General features: G+C 42.1%; 1 protein-coding gene across 5 annotated transcripts in view; it reads left to right on the forward strand.

Moving 5' to 3' along the window:
• LOC118966047 (adhesion G protein-coupled receptor B3-like) overlaps window positions 1-23,487 on the forward strand; it is a 168,534-nt gene that overhangs the window by 113,294 nt on the left and 31,753 nt on the right. For 4 of the 5 annotated variants that reach the window (XM_036987983.1, XM_036987989.1, XM_036987979.1 and 1 more), the window contains exons 3-4: window positions 17,283-17,393; window positions 21,847-22,008. The exons of the other annotated variant lie outside the window; for it this stretch is intronic. In XM_036987983.1, coding sequence (XP_036843878.1) covers window positions 17,283-17,393; window positions 21,847-22,008 — 273 coding nt within the window. The remainder of the gene's footprint in view (window positions 1-17,282; window positions 17,394-21,846; window positions 22,009-23,487) is intronic. 5 annotated transcript variants of the gene reach the window in all.

A 23,487-nucleotide genomic window follows, 5' to 3' on the forward strand; every position in this document is an offset into this window, starting at 1 on the left:
CAGAATCCATTCATGTTGACACACAGAAGTCTGCTCCACAAGGAAGTAATTTTATGTCACAAGCTTCACCGTCCTGGTGTTTGGATGGCTGGATGCTTTAGCAGCAGTGACTGTTGATTTGACCCATAATGTGTTGAAATGTGGACTGACATGTTGTCTCACTACTCACTATACCATCTCTGATGTTTGACTCAGTCATGGGTGGATTAGCAGCGTTGACTGTTGATTTGACCCATAATGTGTTGAAATGTGGACTGACATGTTGTCTCACTACTCACTATACCATCTCTGATGTTTGACTCAGTCATGGGTGGATTAGCAGCGTTGACTGTTGATTTGACCCATAATGTGTTGAAATGTGGACTGACATGTTGTCTCACTACTCACTATACCATCTCTGATGTTTGACTCATGGGTGGATTAGCAGCAGTGACTGTTGATTTGACCCATAATGTGTTGAAATGTGGACTGACATGTTGTCTCACTACTCACTATACCATCTCTGATGTTTGACTCATGGGTGGATTAGCAGCAGTGACTGTTGATTTGACCCATAATGTGTTGAAATGTGGACTGACATGTTGTCTCACTACTCACTATACCATCTCTGATGTTTGACTCATGGGTGGATTAGCAGCAGTGTTTTCTTGTGGAAAATCTCTGCACCAAAAACCTAATCAGCTAGTCAATTAGGATTAGGGTTATGGTGACGATTTGAATGTTAAGGCTGTCATGACAGATGGGGAAAATGATGTTGATTTGACCATCAATGTGCTGAAATGTTGGAATTGCCTCTACACCAGACCATCAGCAGACCATCCATTTCCTGATAGCATCACACAGCTGAGTTGAAAGCCAAGGACGGCTGATAACTACAATTCACTTGAACCACGTGCAGTCAGAATTATTAGTCAATAAATTTTCCGTTCTCTTTTATGTGGGAAAAATGTAATCCAAACTTTTAGTTTGTGGCACCACAATCCATTGTTTATTGCAGGTCTAATGCTTCATGACATTTTGTAATGAGGCTGAATTATCCTCGAGTGATTTATTCTTTGAAAAATGGAGCCAGAGGCAGACCCCACACATATTATTAACATACATGAGAGATCATACAGTCGGTGGATAAAGGACATGAAATGTTTCACCAAGATTGGGATATAATCATAATGATTAGCTTTGTTGCTTATTTAAACACACAGACCTGCTGCTTCCTTTAACACACAAACCTGCTGTTTCCTTTAACACAGAGACCTGCTGCTTCCTTTAACACAGAGACCTGCTGTTTCCTTTAACACACAGACCTGCTGTTTCCTTTAACACAGAGACCTGCTGCTTCCTTTAACACAGAGACCTGCTGCTTCCTTTAACACAGAGACCTGCTGTTTCCTTTAACACAGAGACCTGCTGTTTCCTTTAACACAGAGACCTGCTGTTTCCTTTAACACAGAGACCTGTTGCTTATTTAAACACACAGACCTGCTGCTTCCTTTAACACACAAACCTGCTGTTTCCTTTAACACAGAGACCTGCTGCTTCCTTTAACACAGAGACCTGCTGTTTCCTTTAACACACAGACCTGCTGTTTCCTTTAACACACAAACCTGCTGTTTCCTTTAACACAGAGACCTGCTGCTTCCTTTAACACAGAGACCTGCTGCTTCCTTTAACACAGAGACCTGCTGTTTCCTTTAACACAAAGACCTGCTGTTTCCTTTAACACAGAGACCTGCTGTTTCCTTTAACACAGACCTGCTGTTTCCTTTAACACAGAGACCTGCTGTTTCCTTTACACACAGACCTGCTGTTTCCATTACACACAGACCTGCTGTTTCCTTTAACACAGATACCTGCTGTTTCCTTTAACACAGAGACCTGCTGTTTCCTTTAACACAGAGACCTGCTGTTTCCTTTAACACAGAGACCAGCTGTTTCCTTTAACACAGAGACCTGCTGTTTCCTTTAACACAGAGACCTGCTGCTTCCTTTATTAACAGACCTGCTGTTTCCTTTAACACAGAGACCTGCTGTTTCCTTTAACACAGAGACCTGCTGCTTCCTTTAACACAGAGACCTGCTGCTTCCTTTAACACAGAGACCTGCTGCTTCCTTTAACACAGACCCCTGCTGTTTCCTTTAACACAGATACCTGCTGTTTCCTTTAACACAGAGACCTGCTGCTTCCTTTAACACAGACAGCTGTTTCCTTTAACACAGAGACCTGCTGTTTCCTTTACACACAGACCTGCTGTTTCCTTTACACACAGACCTGCTGTTTCCTTTAACACATAGACCTGCTGTTTCCTTTAACACAGAGACCTGCTGTTTCCTTTAACACAGAGACCTGCTGTTTCCTTTAACACACAGACCTGCTGTTTCCTTTAACACAGAGACCTGCTGTTTCCTTAACACACAGACCTGCTGTTTCCTTTAACAAACAGACCGGCTGTTTCCTTTAACACAGAGACCTGCTGCTACTACAGTGTGGTAACAGCTTGTAGGACTTCTAGAAACAGATAGGTTCTCTCTCTCTTTCCTTCTCCCCCTCTCTCTCTCTCTCTCTCTCTCTTTCCTTCTCCCCCCCTCTCTCTCTCTCTCTTTCCTTCTCCCCCCCTCTCTCTCTCTTTCCTTCTCCCTCTCTCTCTCTCTCTCTCTCTCTCTCTCCTTCTCCCCCCTGTCTCTCTCTCTCTCTCTTTCCTTCTCCCCCTCTCTCTCTCTCTCTCTCTCTCTGTCTCTCTCTCTCTCTCTCTCTCTCTCAGGTATACGGACGGCAGAGAGGAAGGAGAGGGAGGAGAGGATAGAGAGGGAGGAGAGGGAAGACAAAGAAAGAGAGAGAGGAGAGAGCTGAGCTGTGGTGCTCTGCTCAGTGTGCCTGCTAGTGCCTGCCCAGCAACAGGGCCTGTCTAATACCATGTTTAGACAACGTGAGAGCTCCATCTATAGGCTGTTATAGGAGTCACTGCTTTTAAAGACGTTTAGTGTCTCTGCAGCTTTATCATGTAGGCTGTGTCTCCAATGGAACCCTATTCCCCATTTAGTGCACTCACTACTTTTGACCAGGGCCCAAAGGGCTGTGGTCACAATTGGGGCACTAGTTACTAGTCCAACGCTCTAACCACTAGGCTACCCTGCCGCCCCAACTACAGTTTAGAGCCTCTTTCAGCTTCAACTACTGTTTAGAGCCTCTCTCAGCTTCCATTACATACTGTAGATGCAGTAATAGATCTGCAATGGATTTTTAGCTGCTCAGAAATGGACCATTATTGTTATTAGAGGTTTTTGGTGATCATTTGTTAACTATAATGGTGATAACAGGCACAGACATGTACATAAGTACTTAGTCCAGTAGTTTCACATCCATTGTAACAATAATTATATTTCTTTATTTGTTTATAACACTCTTATTATACTAGGTTCCCCGTATTTACACAGTGCTGTTCTTTGCCCAAGATGCAGTTGTTGCACCACCTTTCTGATTGGCCTTGAATTTGTTTGCATCCCAAATTGCACCCTATTCCCTTGAAGTCAATAAGTGCCACTTTTTAAACAAGAAGTGCACTTAATAGGGAATAGGGTGCCATGTGGGAAACATCCTTTGAGTCATTACATTAGGGGAGTCAGCTGACAGGAAATTAACAGATGGTCATGAGGAATATGATGGATAATTATGCATCTCAGGGGATCACTGGTCAATTGTGTCTGATTCCGTGCAACCCCCTCATTTTGTTAACGATGGACTAATTTTGCTTTTTTTTTTAGATAGGCCCAAGCATATGGTACTGTCCATGGAAGACGGTTCCTGTAATGGCTATGCAGATTAGTGGAGTTGGACCACAGCTTTATAGATGTTGGTGTTGAATCTCTAGCTACAGCAGGCCTACTGGGTGGGGATGTTATCGGTTACAGACGCATAGGGGACAGGGTGACTGTGGGTGTGTGTGTGTAGCTGTGTGATATGAAAACCTATTCTGAAGTCATCTGGCCGTAGCCAAGATCGGGGAATCAAATTTTACAATATGTATAAGTCGCTGGACCATAAAACAGGTTATTTCTTACTGTGCAGGTACACGTAAGACCATCGCCACTCAGTTCTCCACAAGGTATCAAATCCTCACTCTTTACCAGAAAAACAACTAGAAACAACCAACATGCCTGTTCTCAGATGGAATTTAATTTAGTGTAATCAGGAGGTTCAGTCTTGTTTTCATAGACATGGTTTGAAATAGTCCTGGAGGTGTCTGTAAGGGTCTGTGAAACCAGTTGTAAATAAACAATCTCCTATAAACTTGACTTGATCACCCACTTTTCAGTGGACTCTCTCCCTCAGTAGTTGTCTGCTGAGAACTGGTGCTTCCACTGCTAAGACTGACAGACTGACTGACTGAGTGACTGACTGACTGACTGATGAGGAAGAGGTATCCCTATCACTCCCTTTTCGTTTGGAGCCCTGTATCTTATTCCTCCGTCTATCCTCCATCCTCTATTCCGGGAGCTCCTACTCTTCAAACTGCAGCAGTAATTAATAGTTCTCATTAAGAGCTGAAATTGTACCAGCCTTACAGACAGTCAGTCAGTCAGCCAGCCAGGCATGGGGATGGAGCTGGGTCAGGGAAGGGAATGGAGGAGAAGAGAGGAGAGGAGTCAGCCAGACAGGCACGGGGATGAGCTGGGCCAGGGAAGGGAATGGAGGAGAAGAGAGGAGAGGAGTCAGCCAGACAGGCATGGGGATGAGCTGGGCCAGGGAAGGGAATGGAGGAGAAGAGAGGAGGATACAAGGGGAGCTGAGGAGGGGGAGGAGAGGAGAGAGGAAAGGAGGATATAAGGGGAGCTGAGGAGGGGGAGGAGAGGAGAGAGGAGAAGAGAGGAGAGGAGGATACAAGGGGAGCTGAGGAGGGGGAGGAGAGGAGAGAGGAGAAGAGAGGAGAGGAGTCAACCAGACAGTCATGGGGATGGAGCTGGGTCAGGGAAGGGAATGGAGGAGAAGAGAAGAGAAGAGATGAGGTAAAAGGAGAGGAGAATGGAGGAGTGGGAAGAGGAGGAGAGACAGTCAGTCCAGCAGGGACAGAGCTGGGACAAGAGAAGGGAATAGAGGAACAGAGGAGCGGAGGAGAGGAACAAAGGGAGGAGCAGCCTCTGACGGAAGCTGCTTATAAGGCCCTCCTCTGGGTAAAGGCTCATTTCATGCAAGGTTAGACACATCCGTCATCCGCCTCATCGGCTAAGAGGCCAGGCTTTGACTGCCTCTCAGTAAAATTACACATGGAACACGTCCGCACACACACACTGTTGAAGGTGGACCTGCAAATGAAATGTCTCTCACATAGTGGGGAGGTCTCTCTGGGGCTCAGGAGATCATAGGCTTAGTGTTAATACCTAGTCCTGGTTGCAGTCAGTGGATCATAGTCATAAAACCATGACAACGGTTTTAGACGCCTGGACTCATTTTGTCCCAGATACTCATTACCTGTGATCAGCCATCTTGATACTCACTACCTGTGATCAGCCATCTTGATACTCATTACCTGTGATCAGCCATCTTGATACTCATTACCTGTGATCAGCCATCTTGATATTCATTACATGTGATCAGACATCTTGTTACTCATTACCTGTGATCAGCCATCTTGTTACTCATTACCTGTGATCAGCCATCTTGATGCTCATTACCTGTGACCAGCCATCTTGTTACTCATGACCTGTGATCAGCCATATTAATAATCACTACCTGTGATCAGCCATCTTGATACTCATGACCTGTGATCAGCCATATGAATAATCACTACCTGTGATAAGCCATATTGATACTCATTACCTGTGATCAGCCATCTTGATACTCATTATCTGTGATCAGCCATCTTGATACTCATTACCTGTGATCAGCCATCTTGATACTCACTACCAGCCATCTTGACCCCCCCCCCACCCCCCCCCACACACACAGACACACCCACCCACAGATGTGACTTGTGTATCAAGATGAGTGTCACTGATGGTAACGTCTGTCTCTCTGCTATCTGGCTCCAACCTTCTCTCTCTCTCTCTCCTCCACATCCATTCTATTCTGCAGGGTAGGCAGGACTGAATGGAAAGGGATGGGGGCGGACAGCATGAACAAGTGGTCCTCCTACCTTAAAGCTTCTGCCCAACAGAATCACAGCGTAAATGAAATTAAAAACAGACTGGACTAAACCGTACGTCCCAGTCGGGGAACGGAGTGCAGAGCTACTGTAGCTAAGTGACGGGAAACTGCTGTTGGGACAGCGATACTGTAGCTAAGTGATGGAAAACTGCTGTTGGGACAGAGATACTGTAGCTAAGTGATGGGAAACTGCTGTTGGGACAGCGATACTGTAGCTAAGTGATGGGAAACTGCTGTTGGGACAGAGATACTGTAGCTAAGTGACGGGAAACTGCTGTTGGGACAGCGATATTGTAGCTAAGTGACGGGAAACTGCTGTTGGGACAGAGATACTGTAGCTAAGTGACGGGAAACTGCTGTTGGGACAGCGATACTATAGCTAAGTGATGGGAAACTGCTGTTGGGACAGAGATACTGTAGCTAAGTGATGGGAAACTGCTGTTTGGACAGAGATACTGTTGCTAAGTGACGGGAAACTGCTGTTGGGACAGAGAAACTGTAGCTAAGTGATGGGAAACTGCTGTTGGGACAGAGATACTGTAGCTAAGTGATGGGAAACTGCTGTTGGGCCAGAGATACTGTAGCTAAGTGATGGGAAACTGCTGTTGGGACAGAGATACTGTAGCTAAGTGATGGGAAACTGCTGTTGGGACAGAGATACTGTAGCTAAGTGATGGGAAACTGCTGTTGGGACAGAGATACTGTAGCTACGTGATGGGAAACTGCTGTTGGGACAGAAGTCAATGGAAGGGTCAAACATGACAGCAGTAGCTAGCTATAGACAATAAAAGGAGAAGACATGTATAGAGTGCAGTAGAGGTGCAGTCTAGACCCATGTTGTATTTGTGTGGAAGTAGTGGGTATAAGGTATAACTCCATTCAGTTTACAAATCTATTTCATTTTGGGAATCGTGTTAACCTTGTTTTTTGAATTACCCTCTTATTTACCCATGATGCTCAGGATTCAACCATCTGTTTTTTACCACTACATCCCTGGTCACATGATGAATGGGGATTACAGAGAAAGGGTTGTTGTCTGGTTCTCTACGAGGGACTTTGGGGAACAAGGGAATCTCCCAGTTGTTATCGACCCTGTCATGGCGATTGTAATTCATAGGCCATTAAACAATACGAGGAGCATATGGGTATATAAGCGGTGAGAACAGTGACCTGAACATCAGCCATGTCCACTGAGCTTCCTGTTTAGGTGTGTCCACTGAGCTTCCTGTTCAGGCCTGTCCACTGAGCTTCCTGTTCAGGCCTGTCCACTGAGCTTCCTGTTCAGGTGTGTCCACTGAGCTTCCTGTTCAGGTGTGTTCACTGAGCATCCTGTTCAGGCATGTCCACTGAGCTTCCTGTTCAGGCCTATCCACTGAGCTTCCTGTTCAGGTGTGTCCACTGAGCTTCCTGTTCAGGTGTGTTCACTGAGCATCCTGTTCAGGCATGTCCACTGAGCTTCCTGTTCAGGCCTGTCCACTGAGCTTCCTGTTCAGGTGTGTCCACTGAGCTTCCTGTTCAGGTGTGTCCACTGAGCATCCTGTTTAGCCATGTCCACTGAGCTTCCTGTTCAGCCATGTCCACTGAGCTTCCTGTTTAGCCATGTCCACTGAGCTTTCTGATAAATAAATAAAACACATTAATATCTCCGTTTTTAGAGCAAAGGGTACTTGCAATTCCCAGATAGTGGGTGCGATTCCTGCGACCACCCAGTCTCCTTGGATAAAAGTGTCTGCTAAATGGCATTTTCTACACATTCTATTAATGTGTTGATGAATATTTGCCTCTCCTAAATATTACCACTGTTATTTGAAGGAGACTGATCATGGCCAATCCAATATTGAAATCTAGCCCCTAAACCAAATGGACAAATTTCAATATCACCACAACACCATTATCAATGTTCAATGAATTTGTATGCTGTAATCATGGTTTTATCCGTAACCATGCAATCAGTCATCTATAATGATGCCGTAATCATTGGTATAGTCCCAAATTACAGGCCATGAACTCAAAATAATGTTAAGGCATGTCACATAAAATGGCCCCCAATCTAGCAGATACCAACAAAAAAAACATATTTAACCTTTGAACCACTTTGAACCTAAACCATAGATGGCTATAAATGTGACTTTGTTGCGTGTTAGGCACCCAAAGTAATGCTGATAGGAAGGTAGGGTTGTCCTTGAATGCTGATAGTAAGGTAGGGTTGTCCTTGAATGCTGATAGGAAGGTAGGGTTGTCCTTGAATGCTGATAGGAAGGTAGGGTTGTCCTTGAATACTGATAGTAAGGTAGAGTTGTCCTTGAATGCTGGTAGGAAGGCAGGGTTGTCCTTGAATACTGATAGGAAGGTAGGGTTGTCCTTGAATACTGATAGGAAGGTAGGGTTGTCCTTGAATACTGATAGGAAGGTAGGGTTGTCCTTGAATACTGATAGTAAGGTAGGGTTGTCCTTGAAAACTGATAGGAAGGTAGGGTTGTCCTTGTACGCTGATGATTAAGGTTTTCTTTAAAATCCACAATTTGGATCCCTCCACAGCCTCATAGAGGGTCTAGATCGTTTTTCTAACCTCTCTGGATTACAACCAAATTATGATAGGTGTACTATATTATGTATTTGAATTTTACCAATAAAATGCTCTGACAGTGAAGTGGACATACTCAGTATTCATATCTCGAATATAAAGAAATCATCTCACTACAAAACATTTTAACAGAACGTTAGCAAAAATAGGTACTATCTTGTTACCATGGAAAGGAAAATACCTGTCTATTTGTGGAAAAATCACCCTGATTAACTCTTTAGACATATCCAAGTTTACCTATCTGCTTATGGCTTTTCCTATACCTAGCAACTTATTTTTTTAAATTATATGAGCAAAACATTTTCCATTTTATTTGCAATGGCAAGCCACACAAATTTAAAAGGCTAATTTACATAATTAATATGAATTTGCAGAACAGATACCTTGACGGCCCTGAAAGAATTTCATTGGACTCGATGTAAACTGGAAACCACATATCCTGAGGCTGTATTTATTGTAGCTGGGAATTTTAGCAAAGCTAATCTGAATACAAGGCTCCCTAAATTTGATCAGCATATCGAATGCGCGTCCAGGGCTGGCAGCATTCTGGATCAGTGCTACTCTAACTTCCGCGACGCACACAATTCCCTCCCTCGCCCTCCTTTCGGCAAATCTGACCATGACTACATTTTGTTGTTCCCAGCCTATAGACAGAAATTAAAACAGGAAACGCCCGTGCTCAGGTCTGTTCAACGATGGTCCGACCAATCTGATTCTTAAAGATTGCTTCGATCACGTGGACTGGGATACGTTCCAAATAGCCTCAGACAACAACATTGATGTATACGCTGATTCGGTGAGTGAGTTTATTAGCAAGTGCATCGGTGATGTCGTACCCACAGTGACTATTAAAACCTTCCCCTACCAGAAAGCATGGATTAATGGCAGCATTCGCGCAAAACTAAAAGCGCAAACCACTGCTTTTAATCAAGGCAGGCGACTGGAAACATGACCAAATACAAACAGTGTAGCTATTCCCTCCGCAAGGCACTCAAACAAGCTAAATGTCAGCATAGAGACAATGTAGAGTCGCAATTCAATGGCTCAGAGAGAAGACGTATGTGGCAGGGTCTACAGTCAATCATGGATTACAAAAAGAAAACCAGCCCCATCGCGGACACCAACGTCTTGCTCCCTGACAAACTAAACAACTTCTTTGCTCGCTTTGAGGACAATACAGTACCACTGACACGGCCCGCTACCAAAACCTGCTGGCTCTCCATCACCATGTCCAACGTGAGTAAAACATTTAAACGTGTTAACCCTTGCAAGCCTGCCGGCACAGACGGCATCCCTAGCCGCCTCCTCAGAGCATGCACAGACAAGCTGGCTGGTGTGTTTACGAACGTATTCAATCAACGCCTATCCCAGTCTGCTGTTCCCACATGCTTCAAGAGGGCCACCATTGTTGCTGCTCCCAAGAAATCTAAGGTTACTGAGCTAAATGACTATCACCCCGTAGCACTCACTTCCGTCATCATGAAGTGCTTTGAGAGACTAGTCAAGGATCAGATCACCTCCACCGTACCTGACACCCTAGACCCACTCCAATTTGCTTACCGCCCCAATAGGTCCACAGACGACGCAATCGCAATTACACTGCACACTGCCCTAACCCATCTGGACAAGAGGAATACCTATGTAAGAATGCTGTTCATCAATTACAGCTCAGCATTTAACACCATAGTGCCCTCCAAACTCATCATTAAGCTCGAGACCCTGGGCCTCATATAATTCATGCCTTACCTTTGAAGATCTTGTTTTGTTGGCACTCCAAAATGTCCCATAAACATCACAAATGGTCCTTTTGTTCGATAAATTATGTTGTTATATCCCCAGAATGTCCATTTATTTGTCACGTTTGATTCAGAAAAACATCAGTTCCAACTCGAACAAACATGACTACAAATGATCTAATAAGTTACCTGTAAGCTTGGTCCAAACATTTCAAACAACTTTCCTAATCCAACTTTAGGTATTTTAAAACTTAAATAATTTATCTAATTTAAGACGGAATATACTGTGTTCAATAGTGGATAAAATTAAAGTGGAGCGAGCCCCAGGTCGCGCGCCACAAACAAAACAGTCCACTAGGCTCAACACCCAGAAAGGAAAGGGCTATTTCTTCATTACTCAAAAGAAAAACATATACCAATTTCTAAAGACTGTTGACATCTAGTGGAAGCCATAGGAACTGCAACCAGGAGCCTCATTCCCATAGAAAACAATTGAAATCACAGTGAACTCAAAAAAACATTTCCTGGATGGTTTGTCCTTGGGATTTCGCCTGCCAAAGGAGTTCTGTTATTCTCACATACATTATTTTAGAGGGTTTTCTATCCAAATCTACAAATGATATGCATATCCTAGCTTCTTGGCCTGAGTAGCAGGCAGTTTACTTTGGGCACACTATTCATCTGGACGTCAGAATACCGCCCACCACAAAGAAGTTAATCCACCAGAAAAGACAGAACAAATATTATGGCTAAACTCAAATATACTAATTCATAAAAATATATATTTTTGGAGAACATTTAAAAAAATATATAATCTTTGTAAATTATTTCATAAAGAAGACTGGTGGTGTAATGTCACACATGCAGCTAACACAAATATATGGAAATGTCTGCTCTATCCAAAATTACAACCAACTAGTGGAAGGGGGAAAAGTAAAGGACTTGTCTGTCGGCCCTGCATTAAAGACGAAAATTGGTTAAAAGAAATTGTGATAAATAAAAAAGTATATCAGTTTCATTTATGTACCAAAAAATGGACAGCTGTGCCGTACAGATTGCTAAATAGTTGGGAAGAGATTTTCGATGTACCATGTCATGTGAGCTGATACACAAAATGTCACTGGATTCAGTTTTTCAATTAAAATTATACACAATTCTTGCAACCAATAGAATGTTACACTGTATACAGAGTATGAGGGATACACCCATCCCAGCTCTGCAGATTTTGCTGCGAAGAGACAGAATCAATAGATCATAGGTTCAGAACTTTTGTGAAACAGCACAGTTTAACAATATATGGCAAATAGAAATCAAAACTGGATGGTGATTAGAGATAGATGGGAGGGGTTGAGGGGAGCTGAAGGATGGGACTGGATGGTGTTCAGAGATAGATGGGAGGGGTTGAAGGGAGCTGAAGGATGGGACTGGATGGTGATCAGAGATAGATGGGAAGGGTTGAGGGGAGCTGAAGGATGGGACTGGATGGGGTTCAGAGATAGATGGGAGGGGTTGAGGGGAGCTGAAGGATGGGACTGGATGGTGTTCAGAGTTGAAGGATGGGACTAAAAACAAACAAAAGATAACTAGTGTAAAATATACTGTGTCTGTAAAATGAATATAGTATGTATACGCTGGAAGTAGAAGCCTAAGTGTTGTTGTCTATTAGTTTACTCCAATTAGGGGAGGGGTGGTAGGGTTAGGGGAAAATAATGAAGCAAAATATATAAAAAAAAAAAAATATATATATATGATATACCACGCCCCCCCCCCCCCCCCAAAAAAAAAAAATATATATATGGGGATTGGAAATGATGCAGACAATTGATGTAAGCCACAACCTATCTGCAATATTAAAGGTGAGGGGTTGTCCTTGAATGCCACCCAATCATCTCCCTGTATACAGTACAGATGTATCTTCATAGCACAGTCACACCTACATTATAAGATACTGTCCTGACTGAGACCCACCATAAACATATCCCCTGGTCAGCACTTCTTCCGTCTCTCCTCTCACCCCTTCTATTAATGGACGCAGACAGTAACAACTGTAATGTTGTGCTGTACCATCTTCAGGACTGTAAACCATGGCTGTGTCCCAAATGGGACCCTTTTCTCCATTTAGTGTACCAAAGGGCTCTGGTCAAAATAAATGCACTATATAGGGAATAGGTTGCCATTTGGGAAACACACGATGCTTTGCCAGTCTGTTCGTGTCATTGAGGTTAACCTTCAGTTGCTACTAGGGATTTGCATGTGAAATCAGGTAACGGATTACTTATTGTACAGCAGACCTGGGTTTAAAAACTATTTGAAATCCTCGAAAATACTTTAAAAATTTGCCTTTGCCTTTAGGGGCTAGGTGGGTGAGATTTGCAGTTTTGGGACTATTCCGTTGGTCCATTAAGCCAGGCCAACTCAGTCAAGCAGAGATGAAGTGTCTGAAATGTTTTCAAATAGTACTTGAACCCAGGTCTGCTGTGCAATATTGAAGACAGATTTAAGTGGATTATTTGAGCAAATAGCATTCCCAGCCATCACCATCTCTGTGTGAGGGTTTGTCTTTTCTTCATGACAGTACTTGTCTTTTGCTGGCACTTGGCTCATGAATGTATTGTATTCTGTAGTGGATGTTAAGATGTCATCATGCTATTCAGTCATTATTGACTTTGGGAATAGAAATCTATGTAGGCGTATAATGATTTCTCTACCATTGTACAGTATATGCCAGGCTATAAATAACAAACCTGCTTCTTTTCAAAGTACTTTGACCCCTAGCTAATAGCGACAGTGTTGAAAATGGTGTAAATACATACAACCTTAAAAGGCAGCATGTTCCTGTAGAACGTGGTTTGAAGTGAGTCGATGTAGGTGAGCTACCTGAAGAATGCTAACAGAAAGATCCATCCACTCCCATCCGTTTCCATGCAACAATGATAATGTTAAATACACTAGTAAGCCATATTTTGGGTCACTGACCCCATACTGCAGATCCACAGATTATTTGGTAGTTATCCATAAACAAGGTTAAATTGTCATTTGTCTGATCCAGCCCTTTAAGCACAGGCATCGATGTAATGTTTTTTTGAATAGCCTTTTGAATAGCTTGGACCTTGACTGCTGTGCAGCGCCTGCTCATCCATTTTACCTCATTGTGCTTATGTTGCACCACATTTCCATGGTACCCTGTTTTTGCTTTGGGCTCCGCTCTGCTCTGCTCCCCTACCTACCTGGACTGTAATGATGCACTGCTAGCCTTTCACAATATATAATACCGTATAAATCTACAAGCAACACATCATCATCTGTAAGCTGTGGGTGCAAAAGATGGCTCAGTCCATTGCTTTTTCGGGATAGGGTTATTGTCTGAGTAAGGCGCAGAGAGAGAGAGAGAGAGAGGGGAGGGGGTGAGAGAGAGAGACAGGGAGAGAGAGAGAGAGAGAGAGAGAGAGAGAGAGAGAGAGAGAGAGAGAGAGAGAGAGAGAGAGAGAGAGGTCGATCCATTCCCATCAAGTATCTGGGACAATGTCCCGACAGCTAGGTGTCTGGCCTGGTCTGGTCAGACTTTAATCTAGATAGTGACTATCACCATTCATCACCAGAGGTAACTCAGTACATTGTGTGTGGGGACCATCTCCTTCTCCTGAGATGTGGTTCAGTCCATCGTACCAAGACTCTTTGACAACCATTGATGTGATGTGGTTTTGACGAGGCATTGGAGCTCACACACACACACACACACACACACACACACACACACGCACACACACACACACACACACAGTCTTGTTTCTTCTACTCGTCATAATATTAACAGAATGTCCCATCACAAAAAGCCATCACAAGAAAGAAATGTGAGACTGTAAAAATACATCATCATGTTTGTTCCTGATTGACATGATACACAATTACTAAAGACAGAGAGATCAAGAACTCGAAATACAAGAACGCTAAAAGTAGTTCTTTACGAAGTCAAGAGTTTATTGTGAGGATTTTGCCCCAAGTGTTAGGTGATTTTGGGGTTAATTACAAGTGAATTGAATTGAATGATACAATCGAGTCACCGTTCTAAAAATGAGGTTATGCTGAAGTGCTACTGAAATAACTTTGATTTAATTGTATTAACAACGTCCCATAGTATAACCTGTTGAGGTAGAATGTGTTCTGGTGAAGGCTAGAACATTACCTCAAGGTGCCTTAATATTCTAGCTGTCTTTAAAGATGATGGATGTTGTCCAGAATAACCTTAGCAACCCACGATGAGTCCTACTTCATAATGTGTTTATTGAAATGGAATCAAACAGGTTGGAACAGGAGGATGCAGTCAAGCTGCCAGGGAAAACATACACCCACATAAAGCTGTTTCACCCACTTGATTCAAGTCAAGGGCAACATTCCCCATCAATGCTCCTTCCTGGGTCTTTAGAAATGTGTCAGAGACCATTTAAGACAGCGTTGAGAGATCAGGAACATCTACATTATGTATGTGACATGTCCTGGTGTATAGCGGTGATCATGAATCATCGTGATGACAATCACGTCCCGGTTATTAACTCTCCAGGTTACCTTCTGCCAATGACTGGTTTCATTACAACGTATACTAATGGCCACCTCATCAGAACAGTAATATGAACCAGATTTGGAAATCTATGCTCTTTCACCACACCGTGCCTACCTGAACCTTACTGTGCTGGTTCTGGTATTTCCCCCTCACATTGTCCTTTTCCAGCACGGTTTCATCAGCTATGGTGATGGCAGGATGAGTAACCAGGATGAGTACCAGGCCAGCACAGTACAGCTCAGCTTGGCTCGGCTTAGTAGTCTGAAAGGGGTTCTTTGTATGGGTTTTCCAATACTCAGTGGTTCTTGGTGTTGGATTATTGCTGGTTCTGTTGTGATTCCCGATTAGTATCAAAAGCATGGCTGTGTTGTACTGGTACTTAGTTCTAGTCAGTGTGCCTCTCTCCTCTTTGACACTGCCCACCCATACCCATCACACATACATACAGTACATTACCTACTGGGAGAAATACTGCATCAGATCTGAGACGGCAGACAATATGCCCCCAAACATCCTCACTACTCCAGACAATATGATCCCAAACATCCTCACTACTCCAGACAATATGACCCCAAACATCCTCACTACTCCAGACAATATGACCCCAAACATTGTCACTACTCCAGACAATATGCCCCCAAACATCCTCACTACTCCAGACAATATAACCCCAAACATTGTCACTACTCCAGACAATATGACCGCAAACATCCTTACTACTCCAGACAATATGACCCCAAACATCCTCACTACTCCAGACAATATAACCCTAAACATCCTCACTACTCCAGACAATATGACCCCAAACATCCTTACTACTCCAGACAATATAACCCCAAACATCCTCACTACTCCAGACAATATGACCCCAAACATCCTCACTGCTCCAGACAATATGACCCCAAACACCCTCACTACTCCAGACAATATGACCCCAAACATCCTCACTACTCCAGACAATATGACCCCAAACATCCTCACTACTCCAGACAATATGACCCCAAACATCCTCACTACTCCAGACAATATGACCCCAAACATCCTTACTACTCCAGACAATATGACCCCAAACATCCTCTCTACTCCAGACAATATAACCCCAAACATCCTCTCTACTCCAGACAATATAACCCCAAACATCCTTACTACTCCAGACAATATAACCCCAAACAACGTCACTACTCCAGAAAATATAACCCCAAACATCCTCACAGACGATGATGTATGTATAGTTTACTCCACAGTACTAACACACACCTGCCATGTGAGGTGTCTGTCGTGTAACGCATATCACCTGCAGTGCATACTACTCCAAACGGATTGAAGAAAACACATACTCTAGCTTTGCGTCGGCATGCTAGTCAAGTTTTTGAATAAAAAAGGACATTTGTTGCGAAATTTGTTACACCCCTTCACCGGGACTAAAAACCTATGCGGCCAAACATATCGCATCACCCATGTATTAATGGACAACAACAAATGGAGTAACAATTATAATCAGACAGCTCAGAATACATTTCTCAGTTAATAGAACTTATGATGTTAAATTATTATAAATTGATAAATTTCCCAGACTCATAGTCTGTGTCCAAAATGGCACCCTATCACCTACATAGTGCACCACTATTGACCAGGGCCCATAGGGAACTATGTAGGGAATAGGGTGCCATTTGGGATGGACAAATATTCTACTGAGCTCAACTAATTACAAAAACAAAATGTCTGGAATCTGTTAAAGAAACTGTGGATCAATAGTATCATGTTATGTTCATGACCCTGACCCCCTCCTCTGTGGCTTCCAGATAGCTTACACATTCTTACTTTCATTTTCTTTTTTCTTTTTCTTGGGGGGTGGTTTGGGGGTGGTAGGGGTTGGGAGGGAGGGGGTGGTTTGGGGGTGGTAGGGGTTGGGAGGGAGGGGGTGGGGCTTCAGGGACTATGGGAAGTAATAGTGTCTTATCAAATTTGCATGTTTGCTATGTGTCTTAAGCTGTGCTTTTAAAGTCAATTAATACTCCTCCCAACTCACCCACGTTCGTTATAAATACGATGCATTGTTTCTTCCTATGCTTTAAAGTTAAAATGACAAGTTAAATATATATATTTACTCTTGTATGATCTTTGTTTCTAGCCATGTACAGTACTGCAGTTTTTTTACTACGCATCTATCGTTGAAAAACAGTTTGTAATACCTTTTATTTTGTGTCTCTGGAAGATTCCTACTGTTAAAGCCTAGCTTTCATTGAACCTCTATTTTGTCTCTAGAATATGGAATGATCGGCGAACATACTGTAAAAAGTCAGCGACCCAGATCAGTCTTTGACACAAAGGCCCTGCAGGAGCAAGCTGAATCTGCTAAATTTATGGCACAAACTGGTAATACAATAGTTATGTTTCTTTCACCTTTTATTTTGTTAACTATAAACTTAATGTCATCTAGGTCACTTGCATGCTCTTTCTTGTGCTGCACCTTTTAGGTGACAATGTTTCTGTATTTTAATAACCTCCTACTACCTCCTCCTTCTTCTGTTGCTATTCACATTAAAACCCACTAGACAAATGTTCCTTTTCCCTTTGAGTATTTACTTAGAATAACAACTAGAATTGGGCTCCCTGGGTCTCTGTTCATTTGTTGTTACACAGCGAGTTGGCAAGTGCATTACTCGTTTCTCAAATATTAAAGGCTAGGTAAAATTGTGCCCTGTCACAGTTAATAATATCCTTAAAAATGTGCCTAATAACATTTGAAAAATGTCCTTCATCGACAACTCCTACTGCCTTCGGCAAGAGTGAAACGCATACTGAATAAAAAATGGGTTTGATAAATAATGTTTAATGTAAGATAAATAAACAAAAATCTTAACTTAAACCAGTCGAATATACTAAAATATAGTGATGATTGTATCCATTCTAAAGTTGCAGGAGGATAGAAATGAATTGAAAAGCATCTTTATTGCTGCTCCAGATCCACATAGAGGGTTTCTAGGCTCAATCCAAATGGACTGCCATAAAGACTATTCTTTTTTTTCTTTTTTTTCCCCCCTTTTCTTTCTAATTTCGTTTAAAAAAAATACATGTTTCTGGGTTCCGTTAATTGTTTGTTTGGCTTTTAATTTATTTATTTTTAACCCAATTTCACCTCATTTGTTGTTCCTTTTAAATCTGTGACATTGATCAACACACCTGCCTTACTTTCATTTTAATTTGCAAATCCACTTTGTTGTTTACTAAATCCTAACAGCATGTCTCCATTCCAACACGCTGTGGGAGTGTGTTATTTATCTCTTATGGACCCCATCACTTTGCTCTTCAGTTCTTCCATTCTTAGATTGCCTAATTGACTCTCCTTGTACTTCTTCATCTTACCAATTGATCCACCTTTCATAGTCTATTATAATTCTGATCAGACCAATTATATATAATAGGGTTTACAGTATATTCCTATTGGGTTGAATCAATCTATATCAGTCCTATTATACTGCAGCTTAGTGACGCAATACGGAGGAAATCTTCATAAGATTTCAATTACATATAAATGTATTCAGAGCTGAAATTTCCAAATCTCTTATGCAAATAAAGCCTCGTTGAAATTGAACATCACACGTACATCTTAAACTGTAATCAAAATATTTGAACGTTGTCTTCTTGCTTTCTAACACACAACTACGCTATCTTGGATTGTTCTATTCACCCGACCTACTTAGCTCAATGCCAAGGGTGTTAGCATAACCAAGGTTAGCATTTATTCCATTTATTCAGCATTTCATGGCTTTTGGATTTGTGACATTATCATATTTTTACATTGAAAGGCCTCACCCAGGACATACTGATGCATTGTGGACCTTCGCTGTCAATAAGGCAATGCTTTTGTTATTGGGAATTACCACCTAACGGCACACACATAAGCAAATTCACTCCACATGTGTTTATATACAATCAGTGTATGAAGTTGTACCTCTGAGAATTAAACTGGTATACTTGGTATACACTCCTAGAAAGAAGGGTTCCAAAAGGGTTCTTTGGCTGTCCCCATAGGATACCCCTTCTTGATTCCAGGTAGAACCCTTTTTGGTCCCAGGTAGAGCCCTTTTGAGTTCCATGTAAAACCCTCTGTCGAAAATGGAACCAAAAATGTTCTTCAAAGGGTTCTCATATGGGGACAGCTGAAGAATCCTTTTAGGTTCTAGAAACAACCTTTTTATCTAACTGTTTGGTTCTAGAGACAGTTGACTAGTGTACATGTAAATATTCAGTAGCAACAGTTAAAACACGTCATAATAGGAGTGTGACACACCAGCAGACCTTTTGTCACATTCTGCTGTTTGGAAAAATAGTATTTTATGAACCCCATGCAAACTGGCACTGTGAATGTTACTTCCATGCAACAAGCTCCATGCAACAAGCTGTGATCTTCTGAATAAAATGAAAAGGGGAGTTTTTCTTCCCTCTCGTTTCCCTAGTACTCTTAAGAAAAATATAAACGGGCAATTTAAAAAAAAACATGTTTTCACAAATTGTGATCAAACACTAATTAATATGCATTGGAGTTAGATCCTCTCTGGTTGTCAAGGAAACTGCACTGTAGACTGTAGTGCTGTAACACTGCTGTGGGATCCATACTCTAGACTTCTCATTTATTAACTCTCCATTCAAGTTGAACTTTTATTTCACTAGTAGATGTCCTTCTTGCATGCAACCATGTTCTTTTACATTTTATAGAGCTTTTTGAAACATTTCATTTGGTTTTATTGATGCATGTGTCAGTATGAAAGATGAAGATGAAATGTAGCTGTAAGATGTAACACCTTTTAGTCAGGTAAATGGCCGAATCCCTTAATGTGATCAGAAGTAACACTGGGGCCTGTGATGTGGAGCTTTGCTGTGATCTTTGAATAAATGTCCTTCAGAATAAATCTGACAAATGCTTAGTGTCAATTATGATCCATCTTTACAGTTCCTCCAAACCATTTGGGACTTTTACTATGATGCGTCTGTACAGTTCCTCCAAACCATTTGGGACTTTTACTATGATCCATCTGTACAGTTCCTCCAAACCATTGGGACTTTTACTATGATCCATCTGTACAGTTCCTCCAAACCACTTGGGACTTTACTATGATCCATCTGTACAGTTCCTCCAAACCATTGGGACTTTACTATGATCCATCTGTACAGTTCCTCCAAACCACTTGGGACTTTACTATGATCCATCTGTACAGTTCCTCCAAACCATTTGGGACTTTACTATGATCCATCTGTACAGTTCCTCCAAACCACTTGGGACTTTACTATGATCCATCTGTACAGTTCCTCCAAACCATTTGGGACTTTACTATGATCCATCTGTACAGTTCCTCCAAACCATTTGGGACTTTACTATGATCCATCTGTACAGTTCCTCCAAACCATTTGGGACTTTTACTATGATGCGTCTGTACAGTTCCTCCAGACCATTTGGGACTTTTACTATGATCCATCTGTACAGTTCCTCCAAACCATTTGGGACTTTACTATGATCCATCTGTACAGTTCCTCCAAACCATTTGGGACTTTACTATGATCCATCTGTACAGTTCCTCCAAACCATTGGGACTTTTACTATGATCCATCTGTACAGTTCCTCCAAACCACTTGGGACTTTACTATGATCCATCTGTACAGTTCCTCCAAACCATTTGGGACTTTACTATGATCCATCTGTACAGTTCCTCCAAACCATTTGGGACTTTACTATGATCCATCTGTACAGTTCCTCCAAACCATTTGGGACTTTTACTATGATGCGTCTGTACAGTTCCTCCAGACCATTTGGGACGTTTACTATGATCCATCTGTACAGTTCCTCCAAACCATTTGGGACTTTACTATGATCCATCTGTACAGTTCCTCCAAACCATTTGGGACTTTACTATGATCCATCTGTACAGTTCCTCCAAAGCATTTGGGACTTTACTATGATCCATCTGTACAGTTCCTCCAAACCATTTGGGACTTTACTATGATCCATCTGTACAGTTCCTCCAAACCATTTGGGACTTTATTATTCTCGATCTGTACAGTTCCTCCAAACCATTTGGGACTTTTACTATGATCCATCTGTACAGTTCCTCCAAACCATTTGGGACTTTACTATGATCCATCTGTACAGTTCCTCCAAACCATTTGGGACTTTACTATGATCCATCTGTACAGTTCCTCCAAAGCATTTGGGACTTTACTATGATCCATCTGTACAGTTCCTCCAAACCATTTGGGACTTTACTATGATCCATCTGTACAGTTCCTCCAAACCATTTGGGACTTTACTATGATCCATCTGTACAGTTCCTCCAAACCATTTGTACTTTACTATGACACAATAAGATGTTTTAATTCTACTTGAGACTCCGTTCATGGGAGCCAGACAAGGTTTTTGAACAAACAGCTTTTTGACCAATTACTAGTCATAAAGGTTCTTGTTCCCTTCAATCACAATACAACAAAACTTACAAAATGATGAATGGGAAATCAAAGGAACTGGATCAAGAGATATGGGGCCAATGACCAACAGAGTCGTGGTCTTCTCTCTTATTAAACATTTATCAAAGATCACATAAAGGTGAAACATGTCTATTTGGTTCAATATTAAAGTTAACTAGGTTAATATCCCTCCCCATTAACGTAGCTTCGGGTTTAGAATAACTCCTCCCCCATTGCTCTACCTTGAAACCCAGCCCCGGCAGAAAGCTCCACCCCAGTATAGCCCCGCCCACTGTAGCCCCACCCCCTGGGTTGATCATGTGACCGTGTTGCTGCATTTAACTGGTGTCACCCTTCTCCCTCCACACAGGTGAATCTGGTGCAGAGGAGTGGTCCCAGTGGAGCTCATGCTCAGTTTCATGCGGCCAAGGGTCGCAGGTGCGAACAAGAACATGTGGTTCACCATACGGAACACACTGCAGCGGTCCTTTAAGAGAGTCAAGGGTTTGCAATAACACTGTCCCCTGTCCAGGTAGTAATAGCTGCAGCATTATTACTTCACTTGTCATAACGTCTTTCTCCTTCCCCCTTCATTTTTCTATGTGTGCATTGTTGTGCTTGCTTTGAATTGACCATCAAACCAATGTTTTTGTTACTGTTTAGTTTGACCTTTTAACTAGTCTATTTGGTTATATTCTTATTACTTAATATTCTTATTTAATGTATTATTATTATTATTATTATTATTATTATTGTTAGCCATCTATTATCTGGTGATGATTTCTTCTCTTTGTGTATGTCACGGTGTTTTTCAGAAGTGTTGTCTATGTTATCCATCTCTTCCCATATAATGATAAGTTATTTCACCACAACTCCTAAAATGATTGACAGTGATGTAGTTCTGTAGTTTTGCATGTTATGGAGATTAGGGAATTGTAGATTCTGGTTTGTTTCTCCAGGGTTCAGTGTGTATTCTTGAAGGTCAAGGTTAGTGGTATATTTGTATATATATTGCAGTATCTTTACATATTTATCTCGATGTAGGCTGTTACAGTAGTTGAGTTGATGAAATGTTGCCTATATTTTTGCATACTTAGTCTGGTACCTAATATTTTGGGGTTGTTGGTCCAGTCAATGTATTTTGCTCCTCTGGGGTCTTTAGAATGTCATGACGTCTTACACTGTTGACAGATGTTGCGTTTTTTGGCAGAAGGTGGAGGTATTTTCTCATAAACACAACATTCCCCTACACAAGACAGTCATTGGTTATTCTTGGTGAATTGTGATTGAATGTGGCTCTAGAAGATGTATTACCTTCTGAATTGTGGAGACGAGACCCATCTTATGTTTGTGTCTACTGTATGTAGATATCCATGTGTTCAACAGCAGCTGTCATACTAATGTTAGTGTTTTTCCATGTGTTTTTCCATCTGTTGATTTGCAGGGAATTTTAGGAGCCATTATTCTATGTGGCGGCAAGTGTCTCTGAAATTACATTTAGGCACAAAGTCCTATAAAAGGTTTCACCCCCATCAGCTAATCAGAAATTCATGCGAGCAGCTCTCTGACATTTAGTCAGACGTAGTCCACATTAAGATGTGTCATGACTAAGTGTAGGGTTGGCAGTTTTCTCAAGGGTCAGACAAGAGGGCAAGACATTATTCCAAACCGTTTTCATTTACCATTTCATACCTGACAAGCTTTGGTAGCTAGCTGAACTGACCCAACAAGCTCTGGTAGCTAGCTGAACTGACCCGACATGCTCTGGTAGCTTGCTGAACTGACCCGACATGCTCTGGTAGCTAGCTGAACTGACCCAACAAGCTTTGGTAGCTAGCTGAACTGACCCGACAAGCTCTGGTAGCTAGCTGAACTGACCCAACAAGCTTTGGTAGCTAGCTGAACTGACCCAACAAGCTTTGGTAGATAGCTGAACTGACCCAACAAGCTCTGGTAGCTAGCTGAACTGACCCGACATGCTCTGGTAGCTAGCTGAACTGACCCGACATGC

The sequence above is a fragment of the Oncorhynchus mykiss genome, chromosome 1, assembly GCF_013265735.2.
Source record: "Oncorhynchus mykiss isolate Arlee chromosome 1, USDA_OmykA_1.1, whole genome shotgun sequence".
Classification (NCBI taxonomy): domain Eukaryota; kingdom Metazoa; phylum Chordata; class Actinopteri; order Salmoniformes; family Salmonidae; genus Oncorhynchus; species Oncorhynchus mykiss.